Genomic DNA, 25,724 nt, shown 5'->3' with positions numbered 1-25,724 from the left:
AATGTTCCAGCTACTTCGTCACTGGACAGCAGGCCTCGAAGGTCTGTACTTCCAAGTCCGTAGGCAAATACCCAATGAGTTTTCTATAAAGACAAATCATGATAGCAGTTTCAAAGTTACAAGGAAAAAGGAAACTAAAGATTTTTCTGTCCTCATCAGGTAAATTATCTCTACAGCACTCCCCATGATGACGGGCACAGTTGTGTTCCCAGCAGAATTCACTATCTCTTGAGGAAGCTTTTCCATTTTGAGGCGATTGTGATTGCTGGAGTAATTCATACTCTAGCATGATTTGGAGTCATTGGGGTACATTTTACAGACACTGACGTTGAAAAAGCATGAGGGCAGGTATGGAGATTAGTGATGGGTTTGGAGCCGAGCGGAACGGCGGTGCCAGAGAACAAGCGTTGTGAGAACAGGGAGGGGTCTTGTAGTTTGAAGCACGTCGCTGCAGTGGCGTGGATACGGGATACCGAGGCTCCGTCCGCGAGGTGCATTGCTGTCCACACGTAAGAGGAGTTCAGGTTAAGTGCTCTGGGGATTTCTTCAGATAATGTTAGTGAAAGTAGTAATCAGTTATTTTGTTTGTAATTCGTCAGTTAACATACAGTGTAGTATTAATCTCGGGTGTACAGTGTAGTGATTCAGCACGTCCGTACGTCACCCGTGCTCATCACGACAGGTGCACTAGCCCGTCCCCCTGTCCCCCCGCCGCCCGTCTCCCCTCTGGTCACCTTCAGTGTGTTCTCTGTAGTTCAGTCTGTTTCTTGGTTTGTCTCTTGGTTTCTTTTCTTTTCTTCCCTTTGCTCATTTGTTTTGTTTCCTAAATTCCACATATGAGTGCAGTCGTATGGTATCTGTCTTGTCTGACCGACTGCTTAGAATAGTACTCCCCAGCTCCATCCATGTCGTCGCCACTGACAAGATTTCATTCTTTTTTATGGCTGATATTCCACTGTATTTGCACACCACATCTTCACTTGTCTGTCGATGGACATTTGGCCTCTCTCCATAATGTAGCTGTTGGTGGTGATGCTGTAAGCATCAGGGAGCATGTGTCCCTTAGAATCAGTATTTTTGTGTCCTTTGGGTAAAAACCTACTAGTGCAATTGCTGGGTCGTAGGGTAGCTCTATTTTTAACTTTTTGAGAACCCTCATGCTGTTTTCCACAGTGGCTGCACCAGCTTGCGTTCCCACCAACAGGGTAAGACGGTTCCCCTTTCCCCGCATCTTCTCCAATATCTGTTGTTTCCTGAGTTGTTAACTTTAGCCATTCTGACAGGTGGGAGGTGGTATTTCCCTGGTGATGAGCAATGTGGAGCATTTTTTCATGTGTCTGTTGGCATCTGTGTGCCTTCTTTGGAGAAATGTCCATTCTGGTCCTCTACCCATTTTTAAATTGGATTATTCATTTTTTTGGGTGTTGAGTTTTGTAAGATCTTTATAGACGTCAGATACCAGCCCTTTATCTGTAATGTCATTTGCAAATATCTTCTCCCATTCTGTAGGTTGTCTGTTAGTTTTGTCAACTGTTTCCTTTCCTGTGCAAAAGCTTTTTGTCTTACTTTTCCAATGAAGACATACAAATGGCTAACAGACACATTCAAAATCATTAGCCATCAGGAAATTCAAATCCAAACCACACTAAGATACCACTTTACGCCAGTTAGAATGGCAAAAATTGACAAGGCAAGAAACAACAATTGTTGGAGAGGATGTGGAGAAAGGGGATCCCTCTTCCATTGTTGGTGGGAATGCAAGTTGGTACAGCCACTCTGGAAAACAGTGTGGAGGTCCCTTAAAAAGTTAAAAATTGAGCTACCCTATGACCCAGCCATTACACTACTGGGTATTTACCCCAAAGATACAGACGTAGTGAAGAGAAGGGCCATATGCACCCCAATGTTCATAGCAGCATTGTCCACAATAGCTATCATTTGTGGAACATAAGGAATAGCAGGAAGATGGGTAGGAGAAGGAAGGGAAGAAGGAAGGGGGTGGGTAAACAGAAGGGGGAATGAACCACGAGAGACTACGGACTCTGAGAAACAAACTGAGGGCTTCAGAGGGGAGGGGGGTGGGGGAATGGGATAGGCCAGTGATGGGTATTAAGGAGGGCACGTATTGCATGGTGCACTGGGTGTTATACACAATGAATCATGGAACTTTACATCAAAAACTAGGGATGTACTGTATGGTGACTAACATAATAAAAAATTATTATTAAAAAGAAAAGCTTTTTGTCTTGATGAAGTTCCAATAGTTCACTTTTGTCTTTGTTTCCCTTTAGAGACGTGTCTAGCAAGAAGTTGCTGCCTGTGTCCTCAAGGAGTTTGATGGATTCCTGTCTCACACTGAGGTCTTTCATCCATTTAGAGTCTATCTTTGTGTATGGTGTAAGGAAATGGTCCAGTTTCATTCTTCTACATGTGGCTGTCCAGTTTTCCCAGCACCATTTATTGAAGAGACTGTCTTTTTTCCTTTGGATATTTTTTCCTGCTTTGTCGAAGATTAGTTGACCATAGAGCTGAGGGTCTATTCTGGGCTCCCTACTCTATTGCGTTGATCTGTGTGTCTGCAATTGGCTATTGAGGATTAAATAGGATTAGAGTATGCTAAGTTGGACAACAGAGGTATTGGGTAGTATTTTCCAGGCAGAGGGAGAAATACAAAGAAAGACAAATGCATCAGGCATTTTTGGACAACGAAGGTGAATAATGGGAAACAAGGTTGGAAAGGTAGGATGGGCATCAGATTTCAGAGGACTACAAATTATGGGCTTCATTAGTATAAACTGTACCATTCCATGAACACGGGATGCTTTTTCTGTTATTTATATTTTCAGTGTCTTTCGCCAATATCTGGTTTTCAGGGTAGAGCTCTTTCAGTTCTTTGATTAAATTTAATCCTATTTTGTTTTTGACGCTGTTGTAAATGGGATGGTCCTTATTTTTCAGATACTTTGTCGTCAGTATATAGAAATGCCGCTGTTGTTGGAATGTGGATTTTGTATCCCGCAGCTTTACGGAGTATATCCATTAGCTCCAGCAGGTTTTGGTGGAGTCTTTAGGACTTTATGAAAACGTGTGCAAATGAGGACTGTTGTGGCTAGGACTCCTTGTGCTGTGTGCAGTAGTGGGCACCCCGCCTCCCTCCTGACCCTGGACCGCTGGAGGCCTGCGTGGACGTCACTACGTGGAAGGACGTTCCTTCGGTATCTACGGTTTTGTCATGAGCAGATGTTGAATGTTGTCGGTGCTTCTGTGTCTGCAAGCACCCAGACGGCGCAGTCTGTCAGCGCTGTGTGCTGCACGGGTTTACCTGCGTCCCAGGGATGAGTCCCAGATGGGCGTGGTGAGCGAGCCTGCCAGTGGGGTGGGTTCTGATAGTAGAAGAAATGCCTGCGTTTATACTCATGAGGGATTTACCTTCACGTTTTCTGGTTTGTCCTTCTCTGGCTTTGGTATTAGGGTGATGCTGGCTTTTTAAAATGTGTTTCGGGCGGGCGGGGCCCAGGCTGGCTCAGGTGGGGCCTGTGACTCGTGAGCTCAGGAGTCCACACCCCACGTTGGGCAGAGACAGCACTTTTAGAAAAGAATTTGGGCGTGTTCCCTCCTGTTTTGGGAAGGATTAGCATAAATTCTTTGGTAAACTTTACCAGTGAGGCCACCTGGTCCTGAGCTTTTCTTTAGAAGAATTTTGATGAGTGATTCGGTCTGCTTACCCCTAACTGGTCCGTTGAGGGTTTCTACTACTTGTGGATTCAGTCTGGCTAGAGCTCTTTTCAGCTGTGGCGGCCGGCCTGGGGCTCAGCCCCTTGCCTGGGCAGGGGCAGACCGGGCTCCAGGGCTGCTGGGGTTCTTCTGAGGACCGGGACGAGGCAGAGCTGCAGTGGGTCCCGTGGACACAGCACCCTGCCCCCCGCATCTGTGTCAGGTCCCAGGGGTTGAGGGCACACTGGGGGCTTGGGGGACACCCTCTGCATCTTGCTGTGCGGTCTGTACAGCTGATGCGTATTTAACATGACTATACCTGTTTTCTACCCAACAGAACAAAGAAGTGGCATGAACTGAGCAGCACCTGTCCAACGTTGCTGTTCTGGAAACTCTCCGGGTAGGACTGTTGGAACATGGATTCAGGAGGTCTGGGGTGGTCCTGACGACTTCCTGCTTCTACCAGGTTTGCAGGTGAGACTGCTGGTCCAGCCAACCACACTTAAATAGTGTCACTTTACCCTTAAAATATGCCTCTTTACTTGGGGCTTTTCATTTCTCTGGAGTTTGAGGAAATGAAGCAAAACCACACACACGAAACTCTTAGATGGAGAACAAAATTTTATTCTAAAAATAGATCTCAGTAACAGTGAAAATACCAAAAGCTGGTCATTATAATAAAAAGAGAAAAGGAATTTGCTTTAAGTTTTTCTCCTGAAAAATACAAAATTCTAATATGTTGCTAACTCTCATTTATCTGTATGGGAAATACTCAGGTTTTGGGTTATCTAAAGTCGTAGATTGGATTCTAATAGATCTTCAAGTAAATACATTCTCAATGCAAGCAGAATTAGGACATGTGCGCCCCGGGGAAGCCATGGTTCGTGCCCCCACTTCCCCCTTTGTGTGCGGGGACAGAAAATAATAACAGCTTCCAGATAGATAAGACAGTGTTTAGACCCAAAGCACAGGCAGCTGGCAAAGTATCTAGTGACCCTTCTTCCAAGTGCTGCAGAAACAATTTAAAAGGCTCGCGTTGTACTTAAGACAGAAGCATCTACTTGCAGCTTACGTCTGTTTTGCAAAGAAATGAAAGCAGCTGGACCCCAGGCAGGTGCCTGGTATGTTACTAACTAGCCCACCTCTCTCTGCAGACTGGGGCGGACCGGGCTTCCCGCCACAATGCGCGCCTTGCAGACCTGCCCTGTCACCCGATCCTTGCCTCAGCCCAGTGCACAGTGAGTAGAAATGATGCTTTTATAAAAATTCTTGGCATCCTCTGAAAACCAAAAACTGATCACAAGTTACATTTAAATCTTATTCAATATAGACGCAAGGTCACAAGGACAGCTCTTAGCTTATTTTTGGATTAGCAGAAACAGGCTGTACTTTAGTAAGATGGTATTTCTATCTTGGGTGGTCACGTAGTAGGACTAAATACTTTTTTTTTTTTTTTTTGCCAAACTTGACCCTGAGTTTTGGCTGCTGTAATATAAACTATAAAACCGAACCCTCAGAGAGACACTGAGGGACACCAGTGTTCCTCCAACACTGTGCTTTCTCTGTTACTGTAATACAGCCGAGTGTCCCTCCACGGGAGACGAGGCCTGGAGAGGACTAAAAATCCCAATACAAAGGTTTTTTTTTCAATATAAAAATGCAATTTCCCCAAATCTGAGTAAAATCAACAGTGCACAAAAATGCAGCACTGTCGTCCTGCAGGCGGAATGGGCTGAGGAACAGAGCCGTGGTTGGTGGTGCCCCCCAGACGGAGCCCTGCAGCTTGTTCGGGAGGCTTACATTGCGTTACATGGTCCTCGCTACGTGAAGTTCTGCATCTCTTACAAATATTCACCACACATAAAATTAGCTTGCATATGAAATAAAGCCATTGCCAGTAGTGACACTATTCTCACAGTAGCAAAAAACCTAACTCAACATCGCAATTTACTGAAATTACCCGGAGGCAACACTACTTAAGTGGTTGGAAGCAGCTGTCGTAGGAACACAGGCTCCAGCAGCGCCGAGCCCCACAGCTGGGTCTAGTTCTGAGTGGGGCAGGGGGCAGTGCGTGTTGCTTCTAGACCAAGTACTAAGCTGCAAAAGCTGGCTTATTCCTCGAGTTTCTGCCGTGTGGCATTTGTGTGAAAACCCTGCGGTCCGTACTTGTGGGCTCGGTGGCACTGTGCCCTTCAGTGAGGTGGTCGTCCAGTTACTGCCCAGTGGGACCAGTGCCACAGAAAGGGCAGACTTCTCTTACTATTTAACATGATAGGCTCCAAATACTCATTTAAAAAACCCAAACCAAACCCTTTTTACCTTTAGTAACAGTGAGGAATCTTTACATGTTTATATAGTATGTTGTACATTATATGCATGGCCTGTGTATTCTTTTCAAGAATGACTAAAATTAATCGAGAGGGCAGCTATCATCTTTCCATCGGCCCTCGGATTTCCTTAAATGATGGCATCGTGTTCGTCACTGTAATAGATCAGAAGTTAAAATTACTTTGTTTTCCATTTGCGTCAAAGTGGTCTGGTTCTCATTTTTAAATAACTTCAAGTTCTAGGATCAGCACAGTCATTTCTTTATGGCTACGGGTTCCAGCCGACTTACACCCACACCTCTGCTGTGCAACTTCTGACCCCCCCAAGCACCCACGACTCCTTGAACATGTGCCCCGTGTTAGGTGCGCTACGACAGACTCATGTCATTACCCTGTTTCACTCAGGACCGGAAGCTAAGGCAGTGTGGGACGGACCCCTGCCACGTCCCCGGTAGCGCCACACTGAGCACTAGGCCCCTGCGTGGGCGCTCACTCCTAGATATGCAAGGCCTCGGTTTCTTTCATGGGACCAGCATAAAATAATTTCGAAGCAACCACTGGCTTTGACATACACTAAGGGAAATGGCTGAATGAACCACAAGACTGTAGCGTGCACCCTAACTTCAGACGTACTCGCCGGCACCCTCCCGGGGCCCGAACAGGTGTTTTTTACGCTTACAGGCCCGACTGAAAAGAGACAACGTAAGTACAACATTTTCATAGGCACGTACATCCATCTGTGTTTGCAGGTAATGAACGATTTGCCGTGGGCACAGAGGATTAATGGAATGCGATTCCTAAACTTGGGGTTCTGTTCTAGCATTTTGTCGTGGTATTTAAGGAAATACAGAAATAAGTTCTGGTCAAAACTCACATGGTTCTATACCGAATGCCTCTTCTCGAATAATACGTTCTGCATCCAATGTAAAGAATCGACAGAACTCCCAGTGTTGACACAATACCGCCAAGAAAGCTGCCAATATCAAATTTTGATCCTGGATTTCCCTTAGAATTAATAGTGGGTGTGACTAGAAGAAAACGAAAAAAAGAGGCTTTAGTTGCTTTTACACAAACTTACTATAACGAGCTGCCACTCTGATTTTCTGAGAAAGCCTGCTTTGTGTTGGGTGACGGCTGGGCTCTGGGTCCCTGCAGCCGATCCAGCACTTCTCCCCCCGCACCTGCCGCCCCAGCATCTGAGGGTCTTTGTTCTGCTGGACCCCGACCTTCGACCACAGCCCCCGATGTGGGGAAATGTGTTTCCTTATTGGTCCTCGTAAGTGTTCACGCCTTAACCACAGGTCCGGGCATGCCAGTGGTGATCCTGCTGCTGGATCCTGTCCAAATGGTTCTAACTGAAATTTCTCCTTTGGAATAAATTGGGGGACTTAAACTGTTTTGGCTTTATCACATTGAAAGCCCTGGAGACATTATAGTTGATTTCGGAACATAAACTGTAGTAAGGCTGGAGTGGAAACCAGAAAGCCTTCTGCTTGTGCTCATCCATGTAGCCATGAGCTTCTACATGCAGCTGACCTCTGCACACGTGACAAGGTCAGTGCTGGCTGACAGCAGTGCTTGCCTGAGACCACGTGATGAGCTCAGTGGCAGAAATGAACCACCGTTAACCACGACTGGGGTTGAGAAACCCAGGGGCTGATGCTGCCTAGTTCTGCCCTGTAACGAGGGAGCCGGAGGTCCAGGCACTTTTTCAAACCACGGAAGGTACAGTTCCCTGCTAGGACACGGCCCTGCCGTCATCCTGTGGCTGATATATGCAACAGGACACCCCGTCCGCATTTCTGCTTTTGCAGAACGGCACGATGATGGCACGTGACCCCTACGTTCAGCACAGAAACAGGGTAGCTTTGATACCTACTTGTTACAGATGAAGAAACAGATGTGGCTGAACTGTTGTGGGCTGTGGTGGTGACTGTGGCTGGCGTCGTCTGGGTCGTGTTCTGTGAAACTGAGCTGGTGTTAGTACTGTCTCCAGAGCCTCTGGGTGCTGTGGTTGTAGCTGTTGTGGACATCAAGGCCGTGACGGGCTCTGTCTTGGAGACGGAAGACACTGGAGTCGTCGACTGCCTCACGGTGCTGGCGGGCTGGCTCGTGTGGTTGGAGGTCACAGCGGTGACATTCTCTGCAGGAGGATCGAGAAACGTTAGCACTGGGGCCGAGGCTCAGGTCATCGACCCGGTCGCGGTGGCCTCCACGGTCAGACACAACAGCACGAAGACGCTGAACCCGCCGATACCAGCGCTTTACAGCAACTCAGTATCTCAGATGGTGAACGACCCTGCGGGATCCCAGCCTGCGTTTCCACCAAGTTAGCAACTAGTGGAAGGTAGGAAATAACCCAGAGGACTGCATTCCTTCAGGACGAGGACCGTGTCTGAACCATCTCTGTCGGAACCTCTTACTGCCGCCCTGCCACAAGTATTGTGGATGGACGGGTGGACAGAGGAAGGAAGGGTCTGTCAAGAAGCGGTTTCTGTGTCACCTCCTTCCCAGGAGCATCAGGACCAGCGAGCACGAGCTGTTAACCCCCACGCGGGACAGGAACAGAGCGCGTCTCTGGGAAGGTCAAGGAGACTTCCCGAGTGCACTGGGACGTCACCTGCTGGCGCCCAGCGTGGCTGCTTGGAAATCATCTCCCTCAGCCTGTCTCTGGAGGCTTCATAACGGCCAGCACCTGGGCCAGCTCCTCGGGTCACACCTCACATGGAGGTTGTCATGAAAAGTCAGGTACTGATCCTGTCACTACTCCCCAAAACGCCTAAAGAGAAAATCCCTCGCTTCCCATTTGGAAAAAGACTTCCTCTTAGCTGCGTGTGTATCAGGTATGCCGTGACCAAAGCCTGCTTACTTGACACGGTACCGTCTTCGTAACGTCACCACCTCACCGCCTTTCCGGCCATGGGCGCCTTAGTCCCTGTAATTTAGTCCATGCTGTTGAGGGACTGAAAGGGCTCTTCTCTCTTTGCCCCTTTAATGTGAACGGACAGATTCCTGCATGGGTGTCGCGTCTCTGAGCATCCTGCAGGCTTACTGCTGCCTTCTGCCGCCTGTGTCGGCCTGTGTCGCTCTGGCCATCCGAGCACCAGCGGAGGGCGCCCGGGCTGCCGCCTCCGTCCCAGCAGCGCCGACCCGCGCCCACACAGATTGCTTCCTCCACCAACATCCCATCTTCCCCTTATTTGGATTTTTTCTTAAAAGACTTTAAATTTTTTGTTTCTCAGTTTAACTGTACAGGCTTATTTTAATAGTGCTGCTTATTTGCCTATAAGCTTTTACTATTCGATTCCTAGTACGTTTTCTCAACTCTGGGTCCCTACTGTGTGGTCTCACCCACAAAGTATTATTTAATTTTTTAAAAAGGCTAAAAGAATAATTTTGTACTACACAGACCAATAAATTAGTTATTCCAAGTAGAGGATACAAATAAGAACTTGAACTAATCCGAATGCTCCATATGGACATAACACACTCTAGAACCGAAATCTTCCTTTTTTTGAACTAGTGCATGAATGTGATTGTAGTGAAACAGCACAGAACCAGTGTTTGTATCACATCTTCACAACACAATGATCTTTGCAGAGTAAAACAATGAACACAGTGCTGCTTTTGGATACACCACACGTGCACACACACACACGTGCCCGCACCAGCCTGCTCCCCCCTCTGCCAGCAGAAACTCTTCAGAGCCACTGGACAGAGTCGGGTAAAAGTAGGGAGCTGCGATCATTTTATCCAAACCAGGAATACTTGGTCTGACAAAGTTGTCATTTGGAAATGAAGAGTTTTCCAGAAAAGCAAAAGCTCAAGTAGCTTATCACCACCGGACCGGCCTTACAAGAAACGTTAAAGGTGCTGATGAGTAACAGGAAAACATGAAGATAAGGTACAATGCAGACGAATCTAACGTAAAGGTGGTGGATTCCTGACTTACTAGCCATGTGAAGGTTAAAAGACAAAAGCTGTAAAAGTAGAACCATAGTAATTAGTTAAGGGATATACCGTATGAAAGATGTAATGTGACGAAGTCATAAAACACTGGGGGGAGGGAGCCGAGAAACGTAGAGCTTCAGAATGGACTCAAACGTCATCAGCTTGAGACAGACTGTCCTAAATGTAAGTTGTCAAATCCTCTCCCAGTCGCGTGGTAACCGCAGAGCAGTGACCTACAGGAGACGCACATGGGAAAGGACCCCAAGCTCACCACTGAAGACACCCCTTAGACCACAGAAGGAACACAGCAGTGGAAAAAAAACATACCTATCAATAATTACTTTAAATGCAAGTGGACTACATTCTACAAAAGAAAGCATGGCTGAGTGGCTGAAATAGACGGACCCAGCTATATGCTGCCTACAAGAGACTCCAGACCCAAAGGCACAGACTGAAAGTGAAAGGACGAAGGGTTACTCCATGCAAATGGAGAACAGGAGGAGGCTGGGACAGCTACACTTCTGTCAGACAAAGGGGTTTGATGTATTTTTTTTTTAAGTAGGCTCTATATCCAATGTGGGGCTTGAACTTATGACCCTGAGATTACGAGTCACATTCTCTACCAACTGAGCCAGCCAGGCACCCCCAAAATAGACTTTAAAACAGACAGTGAAATAAGACAAAAGAGGGCATTAAATAAAGAGATCAATCCCAGAAGAGCATAAAACATTTGTATATATTTATGCATCCAACATAAAGAACCAAAATGTATAAAGCAAATCTTAATAGATCAAAAGGGAGAAATAGAAACAATAATAGCAAGGGACTTTAAAACCCTATTTTCATTAAGTTAGGTCGCTGGATGGGCGCCTGGGGTTCAGTCGGTTGTGCATCAGACTCTTGGTTTCAGCTCAGGTGGATGATCTTGGGGTTATGGGACTGAGCCCCGCATCGGGCTCTGCATTCAATGGGGAAGTCTGCTTGAGAGTCCCCCCCCCCCTCCCAGCGAGAGACGGAACACAGGCAGGGGGAGTGGGAGAGGAAGAAGCAGGCTCATAGTGGAGGAGCCTGATGGGGGGCTCGATCCCATAACGCCGGGATCACACCCCGAAAAGGCAGACGCTTAATGACTGCGCCACCCAGGCGCCCCTCTCTCTAAAATAATCTTAAAAAAAAATTAGAAAAGTAAAAAACAATATTGGCCTTAAACAATACTTTAGACCAAATGGACTTCACAGACATACATAGAACATTCCATCCTAAAGCAACAGAATACACATTCTTCCCAAGTACACATGGGACATTCTCCAGAACAGATACGATTTTAGACCACAAAACTAGTCTTAATAAAATAGAAAAAATAATCATACTGAGCGTATTTTCCAACAATGGTATAAAACTAGAAATTAAGAGAAGAAAACTAGAAATTCACAAATACATGAAGTTTGAACAGTACACTACTTAACAACCAATGGTTCAAAGAAAGCAAAAAGGAAATCAAAGTATACCTTGAGACAGATGGAAGTAGAACATACCAAAACTTACGGGTTGCAGCAAAAGCAGCTCTACGAGAAAAGTTTATAGAGATAAATGTCTACCACAAGAGACAAGAAAGATCTCAAACAATCTAATTTTATACCTCGAGCAACTAGAGAACAAAGCCCAAAGTTGGTAGAAGAAAGGAAACAATAAAGACCACAGTATCAATAAAAACGGAAGACTAAAAAGATCAATGAAACAAAGAACTGGAACTGGTTCTTTGAAGGGATGATCAAAATTGACAAACCTTCAGCTAGAATCCCCAAGAGAAAAAGGACAAATAAAATCAGAAATCAAAGAGATGTTACAATGGATACTACAGAATTACAAAGAACCACAAGAGACCACTAGGAATAATTATATGCCAGCAAACTGGACAACCTGCAAGAAATGGGTACATTCCTAAAAACACAACTTTCTAAGACTGAATCATGAGGAAAAAGAACAATTTGAACACACAAGATCTATTACTACTAAGGAGATTGGATCAGTAAACAAAAACCTCCCAACAAACCGAAGTCCAGGACCAGATGGCCTCACTGGTGAGTTCTGCTCCACATTGAAAGAAACAACAACCTTTCTCAAACTCTTTCAGAAATAGAAGGGAACACTTCTAAACACATTTTACCAGGCCAGCGTTACCCTGATAAACAAAACCAGATCGGGATGTCACAAGCAAAGAAATGTAATGCCCGATATCCTTGATGAATAGAGATGCAAAAATTCCCAGCAAAGTATTAACAAACCATATTCATCAATCTATTAAAAGGGTCCTACATCATGATCAAGTGTTATTTATTCCAGGGATGCAAAGATGGTTGAGCAGAACTCACCAGTGAGGCCGCCTGGTCGTGGACTTTGGTTTGTTGGGAGGTTTTTGTTTATGATCCGATCTCCTTAGTGGTAATAGGTCTGGTCTGTTCATGTCTGTGCAATTCAGTGTTACCCATCACATGAACAAAATGAAGGCTAGAAATCTTATGATCATCTCAATAAATGCAGAAAACGCACATGATAAAATTTAACATGTTTACAATAAAAACTCAATAAAGTAGTTAATAGAGGGAATGTACCCCAACATAATAAAGGCCATATATGACAAATCCAGAGCAAACATCATATTCAATGTTGAAAAACTGAAAACTTTTCCTATAAGCTCAGGAACAAGACAAGGACACCCCCTCTTGTCACTTTTCTTCAACATATATTAGAAGCCCTAGCCAGAGCAATTAGTCAAGAAAAATAAAAGGCAAATTGGAAAGGAAAAAGTAGAACTGTCACTATGTGCAGATGACATGGTATTATATACAGAAAACCCTGAAGACACCACCAAAATAACTGTTAGAACTAATACATGAATTCAGTTAAGTTGCAGGATACAGACATCAGTATACAAAAATGTGTTTTATTTCTAAACACTCATAAGGAACCTGCAGGAAGCACAGTTAAGAAAACAATTGTGTTAAAACTGCATCAAAAAGAAGAAAATACCTAGGAATAAACTTAACCACGAAGGTGAATGACCTACATACTGAAAACTATAAAACACTGATGAAAGAAATTGAAGATGACACAATGGAAAATTATTCCGTGTTCGGGGACTGGAAAAATTAATATTGCTAAAAATCCATTCTAGCCAAAGCTTTCTGTAATTCAGTGCAATCCCAATCAAAATTCCAATGGCATGTCTCACAAAAATGGGAAATCCTGAAATGTGTATGGACCACAAAACACTCTAAATAGCCAAAGTAATCCGGACAAAAGAACAAAGGTGGAGACATTATGCTTCCTAATTTCAAGCTATATTAACAAATCTGCACCAATCCAGACGGTATGGCACTGGCATAGAAACAGACACACGGATCAACAGAACAGACCACCCAGAAGTAAACCCATGGACATACTGTCAATTAATTTATGCTCAAGGATTCAAGAGTATACTATGGGGAAAACAGTGTAAACCACGGTCCGACACCGTATATAAAAGTTAACCTCAGATGGACTAAGGACTTAAATGTTAAGACTTAAATCATAAAACTCCTACCACAAAACATAGGCAGTAAGCTCCCTGACGTTAGTCACAGCTATTGTTTTTTTGATTTGACCCCAAAAGCCAAGGCAACAAAAAAAAACCCAAAATAAGCAAATGGTACTGCATCAAACTAGAAAGCTTCTGCACAGCCAAGGAAGCCGCCAACAAATGAAAAGGCAGCCTGCAAATCATCTCATAAGGGGTTAATACCCAGAATACATAAAGAGGTCATTCAACTCAACAGCAAAAGAAAAACTATCCAACTAAAAACAACAGGTGGAGGATCTGAAGAGACATTTTTCCATAGACACACAGAGGGCCAACAGACACGTGAAAAAATGCTCCATGTCCCCAATCATCAGGGAAATGCCAATCAAAACCACAGTGGCTATCATCTCACACCTGTCAGAATGGCTAAAATCAGCAACCCAGGAAATAACAGGTGTTGGCGAGGATGTGGAGAAAGGGGGACCTTGTGCACTGCTGGCGGTAATGCAAGCTGGTGCAGCCACTCTGGAGAACAGTGTGGAGGCTCCTCAGAAAGTTAAAAGTAGAGCTGCGATGTGATCTAGAAGTTCCATTTCCAGTTATTTGTATCCTAAGGTAACAAAAACACTAACTTGAGAGCGCGTCCGCACTGCCACGTTCACGGCAGCATTACTGACAGTAGCTGGTTACGGAGACGATCCAGGTGTCCGCTGACGGACGCACGGATGAAGATGTGGTAAACGTACAGTGGAGTGTTACTCAGCCATCAGAAAGAACCTTGCCGTCTGTGACAATGTGGATGGGTCTCGAGGGAATTATGCTGAGAGAAGTCAGAGAAAGAAATACTGCATGATTTCACTTACATGTGAAATTAAAAAAATTAAGCTCACAGACATGATACACTGGTGGCTGCAAGGGGCAGGGGTGGGGCCGGGGGGCAGAATGAATGAAGGGGGTCAGAAGGCACAAACGTCCAGTTATAAAGTAAGCAGGTCAAGGGTGTGACACGCAGCACGGTGACTGTACTGTGTCTCTGAAAGGTGGTGGGAGAGTCCATCGCAACATTTTTTGTGATGAGGATTTTTACCTACGAATGCTGGCAAGTGGTGACGAGTCACTGTGACCATTTCACTGAGCAGAGATCAAATCCGCACCTGTACACCTGCAACATGTTTACCAGTCATGCTTCTAACCATGCTTATGAACTGTAATCACACGCAGTAGTCTTGAAGATCAAAGTCGTAATTGGAAATGTTGTAAGAAAGGACATTTCGTAAAAGGGTCAGGCGAGCGGGAAGCTCCATTTTATATATAACAGGAGAAACATACAAAGAAAAATGAAAGACCCAATAGGGAGAAACAATCTATGGAGCTGGAATTTTGGCAACTTGAGGGGAAAGAATGAGATTAAAAAAAAATCAAGAAGATTTTATAATATTAACAAATTTGACTTCATCAACAATATACATTTCTATCTAAAACTCAGTACTTTCCAAGAGCATATGGCACATTCAGCAAACAGGAGTCTCAACGTCATCACAAAACAAGAGCCAGTGAGTTTCAAGGATTGAAAGAACATGAATTTTGGCCATTGTGAATTTAAGCCAAAATCAACATTGAAAAGATAACTGCCCAGTTCCTAAAACATTAGAATATACTTCTCAGTTACCCATAGATTAAATTTTAAAAATCACAAGATCAATTTTAAAACCTTCTGACAGGGAACCTACGGCATACCACAGCTCGGGGGCCACACTCAAGCCGTGCTTCGGGCGGCACTCACCACTTGCACGCACGCACCAGAAGGGAACCTCGGTCCGCACACACTTCTGAGGTCAGACCAGCTAGGAAACACACACTCCTCGGGAGGAAACGGGCGAGCTGAAGGTTGCAGAGCTGAAGTGTACCTCCAGAGGCTTCCTGCGAGGTGCCGGCTCACCCGTAGCAGGAGAAGGAGCCTGCGGGACACCCCGCTTTGTCGCGGCTCTGCTGAGAAAAGCAGCTCAAGATGGTGCTTCCAGACACACGTTTAGTTATAAGTTTGTGCATTCAAAGCTACGGCTTTTCAGCTTTCCTGTTCATCGTCCTTAAAAATATAGATCATACTTTAACACTTTGATGACTCGTGCGTTCCCACACAGTTTCAATCACCACGTGATTCCACGAACATCAGTACCATGCTACGTGTCGGGCACTGAGGTACGGTAATTAGTACAGCTCCCAGACCGATCGGGTGGAAAGCTGGACCAGTGGCGACAAATCAGCCTTTCACGGTGAGCCCTGCAAATGAGGGAACAAAGTGCTGTCCCGTTAAAGCTGAATTCAGTTAAATTCAGCACTTGAGTCTACACATTTTGCCTGATGATACAGCAGACGTGTTTACTGGTTGCCTATGTATAAGACATGCTAAGTATTACGAGTGCTATGAAGAAAACCCAATCTAAGGGCATCTCTGCCTGGTACGGACTCAGGCGTGTACTTGTTACTCACAACAGCACGCATGACGGTGTGTGCCACAGAGAGCAGCCGCGGCGAGAGCAGAAACAGCACTGGCGCGAACGGAGGAAGAGCGCGGAGGAGCGGCTTCCACGCAGGTCTGGGTTGGGAAGGGCAGGAGGTGGCTGTCCTGCGGGAGGGAGCCGTGCACGAGGACACACGTGCACAGGGGTACAGCGGGAAGCGTGGGGCACGCACCGATTCGCTGAGCCTTTACTGAAAGGTAACACGTGCCAGGTGTGTACCAGACGCGGCAGAGAACACGATACCCTAACGTCCCCAGCTCTCACGGGTTCTGCTTGGAGCGGGAGTGAGGTGCCGAGACCATGAGCGGGACACCCGTGGATGGGAAAGGGGGACAGGACAGGCGGCTGGGGGCCAGACCTGCTCCCCTTGATGGAGGGTGGTTGTGCTAAGAGCGGCATTTAGGCTGAGCTGGGGCAGGCGGGGGCCCAGGGGCGCAATGGGGCCCATGTCACCATGTCAGGCGCTGGGGCAGTGGCCCAGAGGTGCTGACTCTTTGTGGGGGCCTGGCGCCCCCGCCACCCCATGAGTGCTCTTGTGATCTGCTACCCGCTGGGCAGAGACCACACACACGAGGATCTACAAACTCTGGCTTGCAGGCCAGTCGGCCACCACCTGTTCCAGAAGAGAAGTGTTCCTGGAACGCGGCCCCTGACCTGTTCACGACCCGTGTGAGGCTGCCGTCACGCGGGGACACAGCGGAGTGTAGCGCAGACCACGCGGCCTTGGACGCCCACAGTGGCTACTCCGGCCCCTCACGCCTTCACGAGAGAAGGGGTCTAGCTCCTCATACAGGTTGTCGGTCAGTTAAGTGTTAAACAGCGTGTAAGACTCACAGAGGAATTCATGGTTTCGCACCGTAAAGCATTACTGCGGTGATTTAGTTAGAAAACACTGGTCTTGGCCGTCGTGCTTGTTCTCAGGCAAGTACCAGCAGCGCGTGGCTTCAGGGCAGCACAGTATCCCTCCCCCCGGACGCTGCGTGCCAAGTGTACTGGTGGGGCTCCGGCGTGGGGACACCCTGCGTGGCCGTGGTCGTCTCCCTGATGTCTGTGGGTAAGCGCTCTGGGGGGAGCCGCGGCCGGCGCCGACAGCACACGGCACGGGACTGCTGCGACCAAGCCGCTCCCAAAGCAGGACGCACCGACCACACGGGGTCACTGGGCTTAAGACCGCTGACCTGTCGCCGTGCACTGGGGTGGGACCACAGTCAGACCATGTCCGACCCTGTCCAGCCCGCCCTCTGCCCTGACGGGACCCTCCGGAGCTGCGCTAGGCTCGCGTGCTCTGCGGCTTCTGGTTTGGTCAGAGGGAAAGAAAACCCTATTTGCTGATGCTCTGCAGTCTTCCTTTACTGTGTGGGGCCGGACCCGACTGGAAGGAGCCCTAGAGCTGTCTGCCCTGCTCGTACGTGTGGGGTCAACGCTCAGCCCGTATTGATTCTGAGCCGGACGCTGTTCTCAATATTCCACAAACACTAGCAACTGTCCTCATTCCCCTAGCAGGCAGACGCCCGGTCATCCTGTTTTACAGATGTAAACCAAGGCACGCGGGCTCAGAAATGTCAGCACGAAGCAGTACGAGGAGCCAGGACTGGAACTTGGCCAGTGTGACTTCAGCGTCTGCTGTCCCTGCGTTTGGCTGACAGCTGTGCAAGGAGAGTCGCCAAGTCGAAAAGCTTTGGTTGGGGCCAGTGACTGTCGCGGCCTCGCGGTGGCCTTCAGCAGTCGCTAAGAGAATGCTTACCCAGAACAGAGAGCGCTCTCAGAATCCCTCTGAGTTTCAGCAGACCTCAGGGGGGCACGTAGCAAACACTCCCGATGTTCTGTGCTCTACAAACCGACAGCGAGGACACCCCACCCGTGTCTCCATGGAAACACCAAGCAGAGCTGCTCACACCCCCACGGATCGGTTCCTTGTTGTGGCACGGCTAACACGTTTGGAAAGCGGCTCTGAAATGACGTCATTGGAGCAATTATTTGCAGCCCCAGAAGGCTGTGCCGTGGAGCTTCTGCTCAATTATAGGAGATTTATGCTCTAACCACAGAGCACGAGCTCGTGTGACCTGCAGCTGCCACGAGAAAGTGTGGTCACGAACGAGCTCAAAGTGCTGCCACAGAGACACGCAGCACAAAAGCCATCTGCTCGGGTCGGCACAAGGGAATCTGCAGAGACAGCCGTGCAGTCCGCGAGCCGTCAGGAAGTCATCTCCGTTCGCTGGATAAAGGGATCAGGAAATACTCAATACAAACACACTTTCTTGCGAGACTAAAGAGAAACGTCCACTTTGCAGTTACTAAAAACATGTAGCTCAAATGGCAGAAACGGCATTGGGACCCACAAAGTAGTTGGCGGCGGGAGCAGGGAGCAGGTGCTGAGGTTTGCTGCGTGCTGGTCACGGTACGCAGGTGCTTGCACGGTTTTAGTTTTTAGAAAATGTCACGGGGTCTGTATAAGAGCACCGAAAAGGGGGTTTGTTCCCTGCAGTTCACAGAGGAGAACGCGGACTCCAAGGTTTGGGGTCTGCCCCACGCGGCAGCAGGAGGTGCTGAGCAAACCGCCACGGGGCTGTGGACCTTTCTGCTGGGGAGGCTCTCCTGCATTCCCTTCAGCTGTCCCGCCACCGACCGCCGTCACCGCGCTAAAATTACTACCTGCAAACACACGTTTGTACCGAAGACCACAGGGACGGTAAAGTAAGCGCATTGCAGATTTCTAAAAACTTATATAATGAAAGCCTCTCTTTTTAAGCAAAAAAAAAAAAAAAAAAAATTGAAAAACTAAGTAACTAAAACTGAAGACCCACAAGAAGGTACAGAGAATCACATGACCATCCGTGTTCTCACTGTCCCGATTCGTAAAAACCTGATGAAGGACCTCCTGAAAGGAGCGCCATCCACGGTGCGGTCCGTGGAGAAACCACCATCCTGAGTTTATCCTGGGCTTGTGTTGTTCCTTCACACGATTTCTAAGCCACGTAATACAGTTTGCCACGTGCTGAAGTTTTATACAAGTGGCTTCACGCCAGAGGTACTGTGTTCTCACTTCTGCTGCTCCACGCTGTGTTGACTGCATTCACGTTGAGTCCACTCCACTGCTCGCGTGTTTAACTTCGGCTGCAGTTCGGTCTCACGATGCTGCTTGTGTGCGAGCTCCAGTCCGCACAGAGCAAGGCTCAAGGGCAAAGTGTGTTTGCACATGTGCCGGCTCTTGTGTGCTGAGGTCCATCCCGTGGGCCTTCCCATGCAACCAACCCCACGACGGACCCAACATCCCGCGTCCGCGAGTCTGGCCACCTGGCGCAAGCTGGTAAAGCTGTGTGTGTGTGTGTTCACTGCAGACTAGTTACAAGAAGATACGCGCCAATGGGGGTGGGGCTGAGAAGGTCGTGGGACGTCCATTCCACCGAACCTAACGAAGGTGGCTGTGAAGGACACGGGGCTGCACACACGGCAACGGGTTCACGTGCCCCCCAGCTCCTTTGATGGGCCTCCCCGCACGGTGATGCCTGACTGCGCTTCCCTTGTGTGGACACCTGACTTAGAGACCTCCTTCAAGCGCACATAGGGCAGCGCAGGTGACGCTATGCAACTGCCAGACTGGATGTCAAGGAGGAGAGCTTCTGCCTGGCTCTCCAGGATTTAGGGATCGCTGGGACCGCTCAGTTTGGGGGAAGCATGCCCCCAGGTCGTGAAGACGCTCAAGCAACACCAGGACGAACGGAACGGAGTCCTGCCAGCCGCTGGCCTGACGCACTGGAGTGAGTCACCTGAGAAGGGAGTCCCTGAGCCCCGCTCACGCCCTCCTGATTGCTGCCTCCAGTCCCGCCCCAGAGACGCACCGGGCCAAGCTCCTGCCCGGTGCCCAAACCAGGGGAACCTGGAGAGGACCCGGAGTTCCAGGCTCTGTCCGCACCCAACAACCAGGACTGCACAAAATAGCATTCTGCACTCGAGTCCCGAAAGCAAGTGCAGGACACCGTGCATACACCCTTCTGGGTTATTCGCACCGGCAATATTCCTGGGGCATTACCGGGAAGGGAGGGGAGGGACGAGATCCGTCTTTAGTTGTATGTGCTTCCAGGCTGCCCAAGACATAACGTGCACCCGTTACTAACTTGTACAGTTTTTTCAAAGCTTATAATGACAAAAGAAAAATTAAAAAGAATCAATTGAGATTTAAAAAGCCTCTCAGCCCCTATTAAGGAAGAAAATTGCTTTAATTTTAGAGACACTGCTAACAAGTTCTGTTATGTGCTTTTCTCGCTGACTGCTGATTCCGAGCAGGAAATGGGGAGAGGCGGGGCCCAGAGAGGGCGGCCGATGCCAACGCAAGACCCACAGTGGAGGCCGGCAGAACAAAGCTGAGGCGCCACGCGAGCGTCTGGATAAAGACGGCTGGCGCTCACAGCCCCTGAGGACGGAACCGTCTCCCAGGACTGGGGAGATGAATGCACTGCATATAAGCCAGTTAAGGTTTACTGAGTACTCCATACTGTGTCATTTTACCCCACAATAAGCCTTGGGGCCTATGCAGGGGTTTTTACTACAGATTTGGAAACAAACCCAGGGCACAGAAGACTCCTGTGCTCAGAGTTCAGACTCGGTCATGGGATCGCACCCTCCATGAGCGTGCTCGCGAGCTCGCGTCTCAGACACACAGGTCTCTGGGAAATGCCGGAGGAGGGAGAAACCGTGTTTGCTAACGTGCACAGTGGAATGAAGGCAGGCGTGTCTGCATCGGTTTGTCTTCTAGGAGGGAGCCTGTGTCTCGCGGGGTACGTGGTTGTCCCCGGAGCGTGTGGGGGCAGCTGGGGCAGGACAGGAACACAGGGTTCCCAGGGTGGCACAGCTCGGCCTCCTCCTCTCACATGGCTGCTGTGTGGCGTTCTGGAAAGGGGCGGGGGGCAGTGCCAGTCCCAGGCCCGGCCTAAGCACCTGCTCACCCATGGTCGCCGTGAGGGGGGCCCGTATGGCCCCTCCCCGCCATCTCACCAGGGGCCACGCACCCCCTCCCCAGCACAGTCCCCAAGGATGTGTGTGTCCTCCCTCACCCCGTCTGTGAGCACCGTGTCCAAGGGCGGCTTCCTTCGCGGTTCTCCCGCTCTGCGCGCCCCCACGGCCTCTGCACGCGGCACATTCATCGTCCATCAGAGCTGCCTTCTCAGTGGGATTCGGCATCCTACGAGCATCGTCTGGGCCCCATGATGCCCGCAGCTCCCACCGTGCGTGGCACCGAGCCCAGCACATATCGGGGTCCACATGGACGTGTGCAGAGAGGACAGAGTGAGGGGACAGCAGGTGCGGGGGCCGAACCACCGGGTGCTGTGTCGGAGCCCAGGTGGGTTCCTGCACGCTGGCGAGAGCTCGCACCCTCCGCTCCTGACCGCGGTGCCTGCGCCACCAGGGCCAACACTCACATGGCGCCTCCGACGTGCACACTCTCACGTCACCCGCACAACATCCCTGTCAGGTAGGTGCTCCAACGGGGAGACTGAGGCACGGAGAGGTGTCGGCTCACCTCGCATCCCTTTCCTTTGAAAGGCAGGGGACGGAACCACACACCCGCGACAGGAGCCAGCGGTTTCAAAATGCTGCCGGGGCCCAAGCGGACTTCCCGAGCAGCCTAAGACTCTACCTTCAGCCTCTAAAAATCTTCACAAAAGCCCTGCGGGTTAAGCTCAGCACAAGTTCTACTCCCCCCCACCCCCAGTATTCATGTTTTAAAGGCTATTAATACTTAGGTGCCCCCCGCCCGGCCCCCAGGGGAAAGCGGTTTCTACTGTGGACCATCTGCAAGGTACCCACTGAGCTCATCTAACGCTGGGTGACCTGCAGGACCGGGCTCGCATGGACTCCTGCCTCCCTCAGCCGCTGTGCACGTAACTAGTACGTTAACCAAGTGCATCTACTGAGGTTTTTCAAAAGCAAAACAAAACCTACCGGAGTCAAACCCCTTGATCTGGGTGCAAGATGACCCACGATCAGTTTCCTTACGGCAGCTTTTTCCCTAAAGAGGAAAACTTGAGAAGTTTTAGCTATCTCAAGGAAGTTCTAAAAACTGCCTTTAACTTCATAATAATGGAAGAAACCAGCCCGTTTACAGCCACTAAGGCATGCAAGGATTTTAGGATCGCCGGTCACGGCTGTTCCAGGGCAAAAGCAGATTTACTTACTAGAACACGGACATCAGGACTGAGTGGGCTCGCGGCCTCCTGCTGCCCGAGGCTTGCTGCTCGAGTCCTCGCCGCGCACGCGGTCACAGCTAGAGAACGTCTGCTGGACCGGCGACGCCCTGGCCACCGCAGAGCCTGAAGGAACTCCCGCACAGGCCCGGACGCGCACGTGCCCCGCTGGGCAGCCCGCTGTGGATGGAGGGCCGTGTGCCGGGCCCGAACATCGGTCACTCGATGGCGCAAGGAGTCAGGACGGCAGCAAATCACACCCGAGTCCCCCAGGGGGGACGCGCAGCCGTCTGCTGAGGGGCAGAGCGCCCAGTCCAGCCGCAGGGCTTTCCGTCGGGCTGTTTTACACATTCTCTGCTTACAACCCTTATCTGCGGTGGGAACGCACAAGTATCTTATCTCCCTCTGTATCTAGGTAACTCAGGGACAAACACTATTGTTCACAGCTGGCTTTTTACAATTTCCTAAAGAACATGCCTTTGCTTCCTCCCGTGGAGGCTTTATTCTGCAGGGAGAGGGAGGCTCGGTCCTTGTTGGGAGCTCCGTCCCCCGTGGCAGGCAGGACGCTGCTCGGCTCGGCCCTCTTCCTTCAGGCACGGATGTGCTCCACCCTTTCCTGGTGAACTCGAGGGGGCACTGGTCCCTGGAGACCCTGCCGGCTCTCGGGCATACTGACCTCCTCCCGGGGAGGCCCTCCAGCTCTGGGCTCAGCCCTGCGCACACTCGCTGAGCTGGGGGACGCGCCCTCCTTCTCTAGGTCACCCGCGGCTATGCAGTGGTCCAAGATGGCAGAGGTCTTCTGGTGTCAAAGGGAGCCATGCCATCCCCATACACGAAGGTCAGGTCCTGCTCCCTGGCCTTCGCTGATTTTGGGGGTTCATGGAAGGCGGCCCGGGTCCCTGTGCAGCAGCACCTGACCACAGGCGTGACCACAGGCATGACAGCTCTCAGGAAGTGCGAGGGAAATGCAGACCATGCCGGTGCGTTCAGGAATGCGAGGGCTGTGCTCTCCGCGCTGACATGTCAGCACACACACCTTCCGCGAGTCACCATTGTCTTCTAGCAACAACCTGCAGGTAAGAACTCACTGGGGGAAATGGGCTGCCGGTAAGCAAGGCCATTCTAAAGCACTTCCCCCTTGTGAGAAATTCCTGCTCGAGACGACACTTCACAAAACTAACTGAAAAAGACACTGTGGGGTTCACGGGACGTGACCCATCGGCAGCTCAAAGTGCCACAACATCTCCATCACGGCTCGCACACGAAGACAGGAACAGCAGCTCAGGCCGCAGACCCGCGTCAGGCCCCGCCATCCCTGCGTCCGCGGCGGGTGAGCACAACCCCGAGCATCCGGGGCTCTTCCCGCAGGGACGCCCCGCCTGCTCACCGCGGGCTTCGAAGGCACGGGGACGGCCGGCAAGGGCTGCAGACCAGGCCCGCGGGGCCCTCCCGCCAACGGTGTAAGTGAAAACAACGGTCGTACGGACAGCCGCCCCTTGGAGAGATTTTTGGTTCGTTCCTGGCCCTGAAGACGTCGTAACTCGGGGGATGTCCACTTTCTTGTTTTTTTTTTCCTGCTCTTCATCATCATGTCTGTGGTTTCTCTTCAGTTTTTAAAACAGTTTTCCTTCCGACAGAAGGCACGTTCACCCTGTGCCCGCAGGACAGATGTATGAAGTGATTTGAAAAAGACAAGTTCTGGAGCGTAAAGGGGAAGCTTCTAAAATTAGACCTCTCTCTTGGAAACGGTGTTCAACACTCGTCTGTGAACGTCTCACTCCAGCCTTGAGAAAACATTTCCTAAAACTAACCAACGTGAACACGTGAATGCCTGTGTCTGTCTGCGGCAACGTTACTACACGGAAGCCAACTGGACCACGTCTGGTTCCACGATGAACTGAAATCAAAGCCTTCTGCGAAGCAGAGGGTTCGCGTGTTACACGCAGCGCCTGTTTGGGGGGAACTAGCACAGACGCCCTGGAGTTATGGGGACGCAGCACCCGAAGCAGGTCGTCCACCAGGTGTCATGTGCAGCCGAGGGTGCGGGCAGCACGGCCGCCGTCCCACCGCGCACGGAGGAGCCGCGTGAACTACGTATGATGCCGCGTCTCAGCAACACGGTGTTCTGGCTGCAGTTACCGCAGACGGTTCGATCCCCAGGCTTCACCCGAAACAGACACTCTGGGAATAAAAAGGATGAGGTCACGACAAACTTGGATTACACAGCAACGCTTCCAGGAAAATGTAATACCTAGAACAGCAAGCCTCAACTGCAAAAAAGAAAAAGGCAACACCTTCTCCTTGTCCAGCCGGAGGGCTCACTGAAGAACCGTCCGTGTAACTCCGGAGCTCATAAAGCCACGGTCCCGTGCTTGAGCGTGGGGACCGTCCCCAACGCACACACGGAAGAGAAAGCCGAGTCTGCAGCGGAGGCCAAGCGAGGTTTCCCGCGGACGCCTTCTTCTTGATCTGTGGTCTCCGTACAGTAACGCCCTGAGGAGTCCCTTGGATTTTGCCGTTAGGACGTGATAAATACAATCTATTTATAAGCAGTCAGCGGTTAGACAGCACACTTTCTTGGGGGGGATTCAGGGGTTTTCGTTCTCCACCTCTGCCCGTGTCATCTGTGGAGGGGATGTTCCTGTCTGGCAGAGGTCGTGCCTTATTTTGGGGTCCCCCTGGTTCTGGAGAGCACGCGGCACGGGGGATTGGCCACTCCTGCCCGGGTCTCTCAAGGGCACGGGGCAGGGTTTTGAAAGGGTCAAGGGTTCCGTGGTCTGGCTGCTGGGCCGCGAGCCTCCGGTATTCCTCGGGCACCAGAGCCGCATATAATCTACTCAGTGTGAGAAAAGAGATTCTCCTCAACAAGAGGCAGGTCCGCAGGATCCACATTTTAAAGACTTTCGAAGTTCAGCCCTTTACTTATAAATACTTGTATTACTCCTTTCCCTACAGTTTCTGAAGGACGTGTCGATGCAGAGCGACTCTCACAGTACCTTCTGCGCGTCTGTGTGTCACAACATTGTGGACAGCGAGGGCGCCTGGGCGGCAGCTCCAGACGTTTCTGACTGTGCCCCCACCCCGACAACTATTCCACACCAGACACACTGACGGGGCCCCAGAGACCACGGCGGACCCCGTGCGACGGGGCAGAGAAGAGACCACAGGCCAAGTGCCTCCCCCCACCGGGGGCCAGCACAGGTTCCTGCAGGCGGGGAAGAACCCCGGCTGGAGATCCAGCTCCCCCATTTTGCAGGTGGCTTTTTGGGAGCCCCCACTCAGGTTCCGCCCAACAGGGATCTTGGCAAACTGATTTCCCACCCGCAGCGCCCAAGCAGCCGGGCCAGCCCGCTGCTCCACCCTTCTCCAGAACCAGGGAGGGTACCGACTCGTGAATGTGGGGGTGCGCAGCTCTGCCTTCCTCGGATGCTCAGACGAAGACCCTGGCTGGCCTGGCAGGGATGCAGAC

The 25,724-nt window shown here is 50.0% G+C and overlaps 1 protein-coding gene across 1 annotated transcript in view; it reads right to left on the bottom strand.

Annotated features, from left to right (window-relative positions):
- Positions 1 to 4,317: 4,317 nt before the first annotated feature.
- Positions 4,318 to 25,724, bottom strand: part of TMEM123 (transmembrane protein 123) — a 49,041-nt gene continuing 27,634 nt past the window's right edge. The window contains exons 3-5 of the mRNA XM_040631288.1: positions 7,921 to 8,184; positions 6,916 to 7,069; positions 4,318 to 6,196 (exon numbers count right to left, since the gene is read on the bottom strand). Of these exons, the coding sequence (XP_040487222.1) occupies positions 6,172 to 6,196; positions 6,916 to 7,069; positions 7,921 to 8,184 (443 nt within the window). The 3' untranslated portion in view covers positions 4,318 to 6,171. The remainder of the gene's footprint in view (positions 6,197 to 6,915; positions 7,070 to 7,920; positions 8,185 to 25,724) is intronic.

The sequence above is a fragment of the Ursus maritimus genome, unplaced genomic scaffold (genome assembly GCF_017311325.1).
Source record: "Ursus maritimus isolate PB19 unplaced genomic scaffold, ASM1731132v1 scaffold_16, whole genome shotgun sequence".
Classification (NCBI taxonomy): Eukaryota; Metazoa; Chordata; class Mammalia; order Carnivora; family Ursidae; genus Ursus; species Ursus maritimus.
This window is presented reverse-complemented; position numbering and strand designations above follow the sequence as displayed.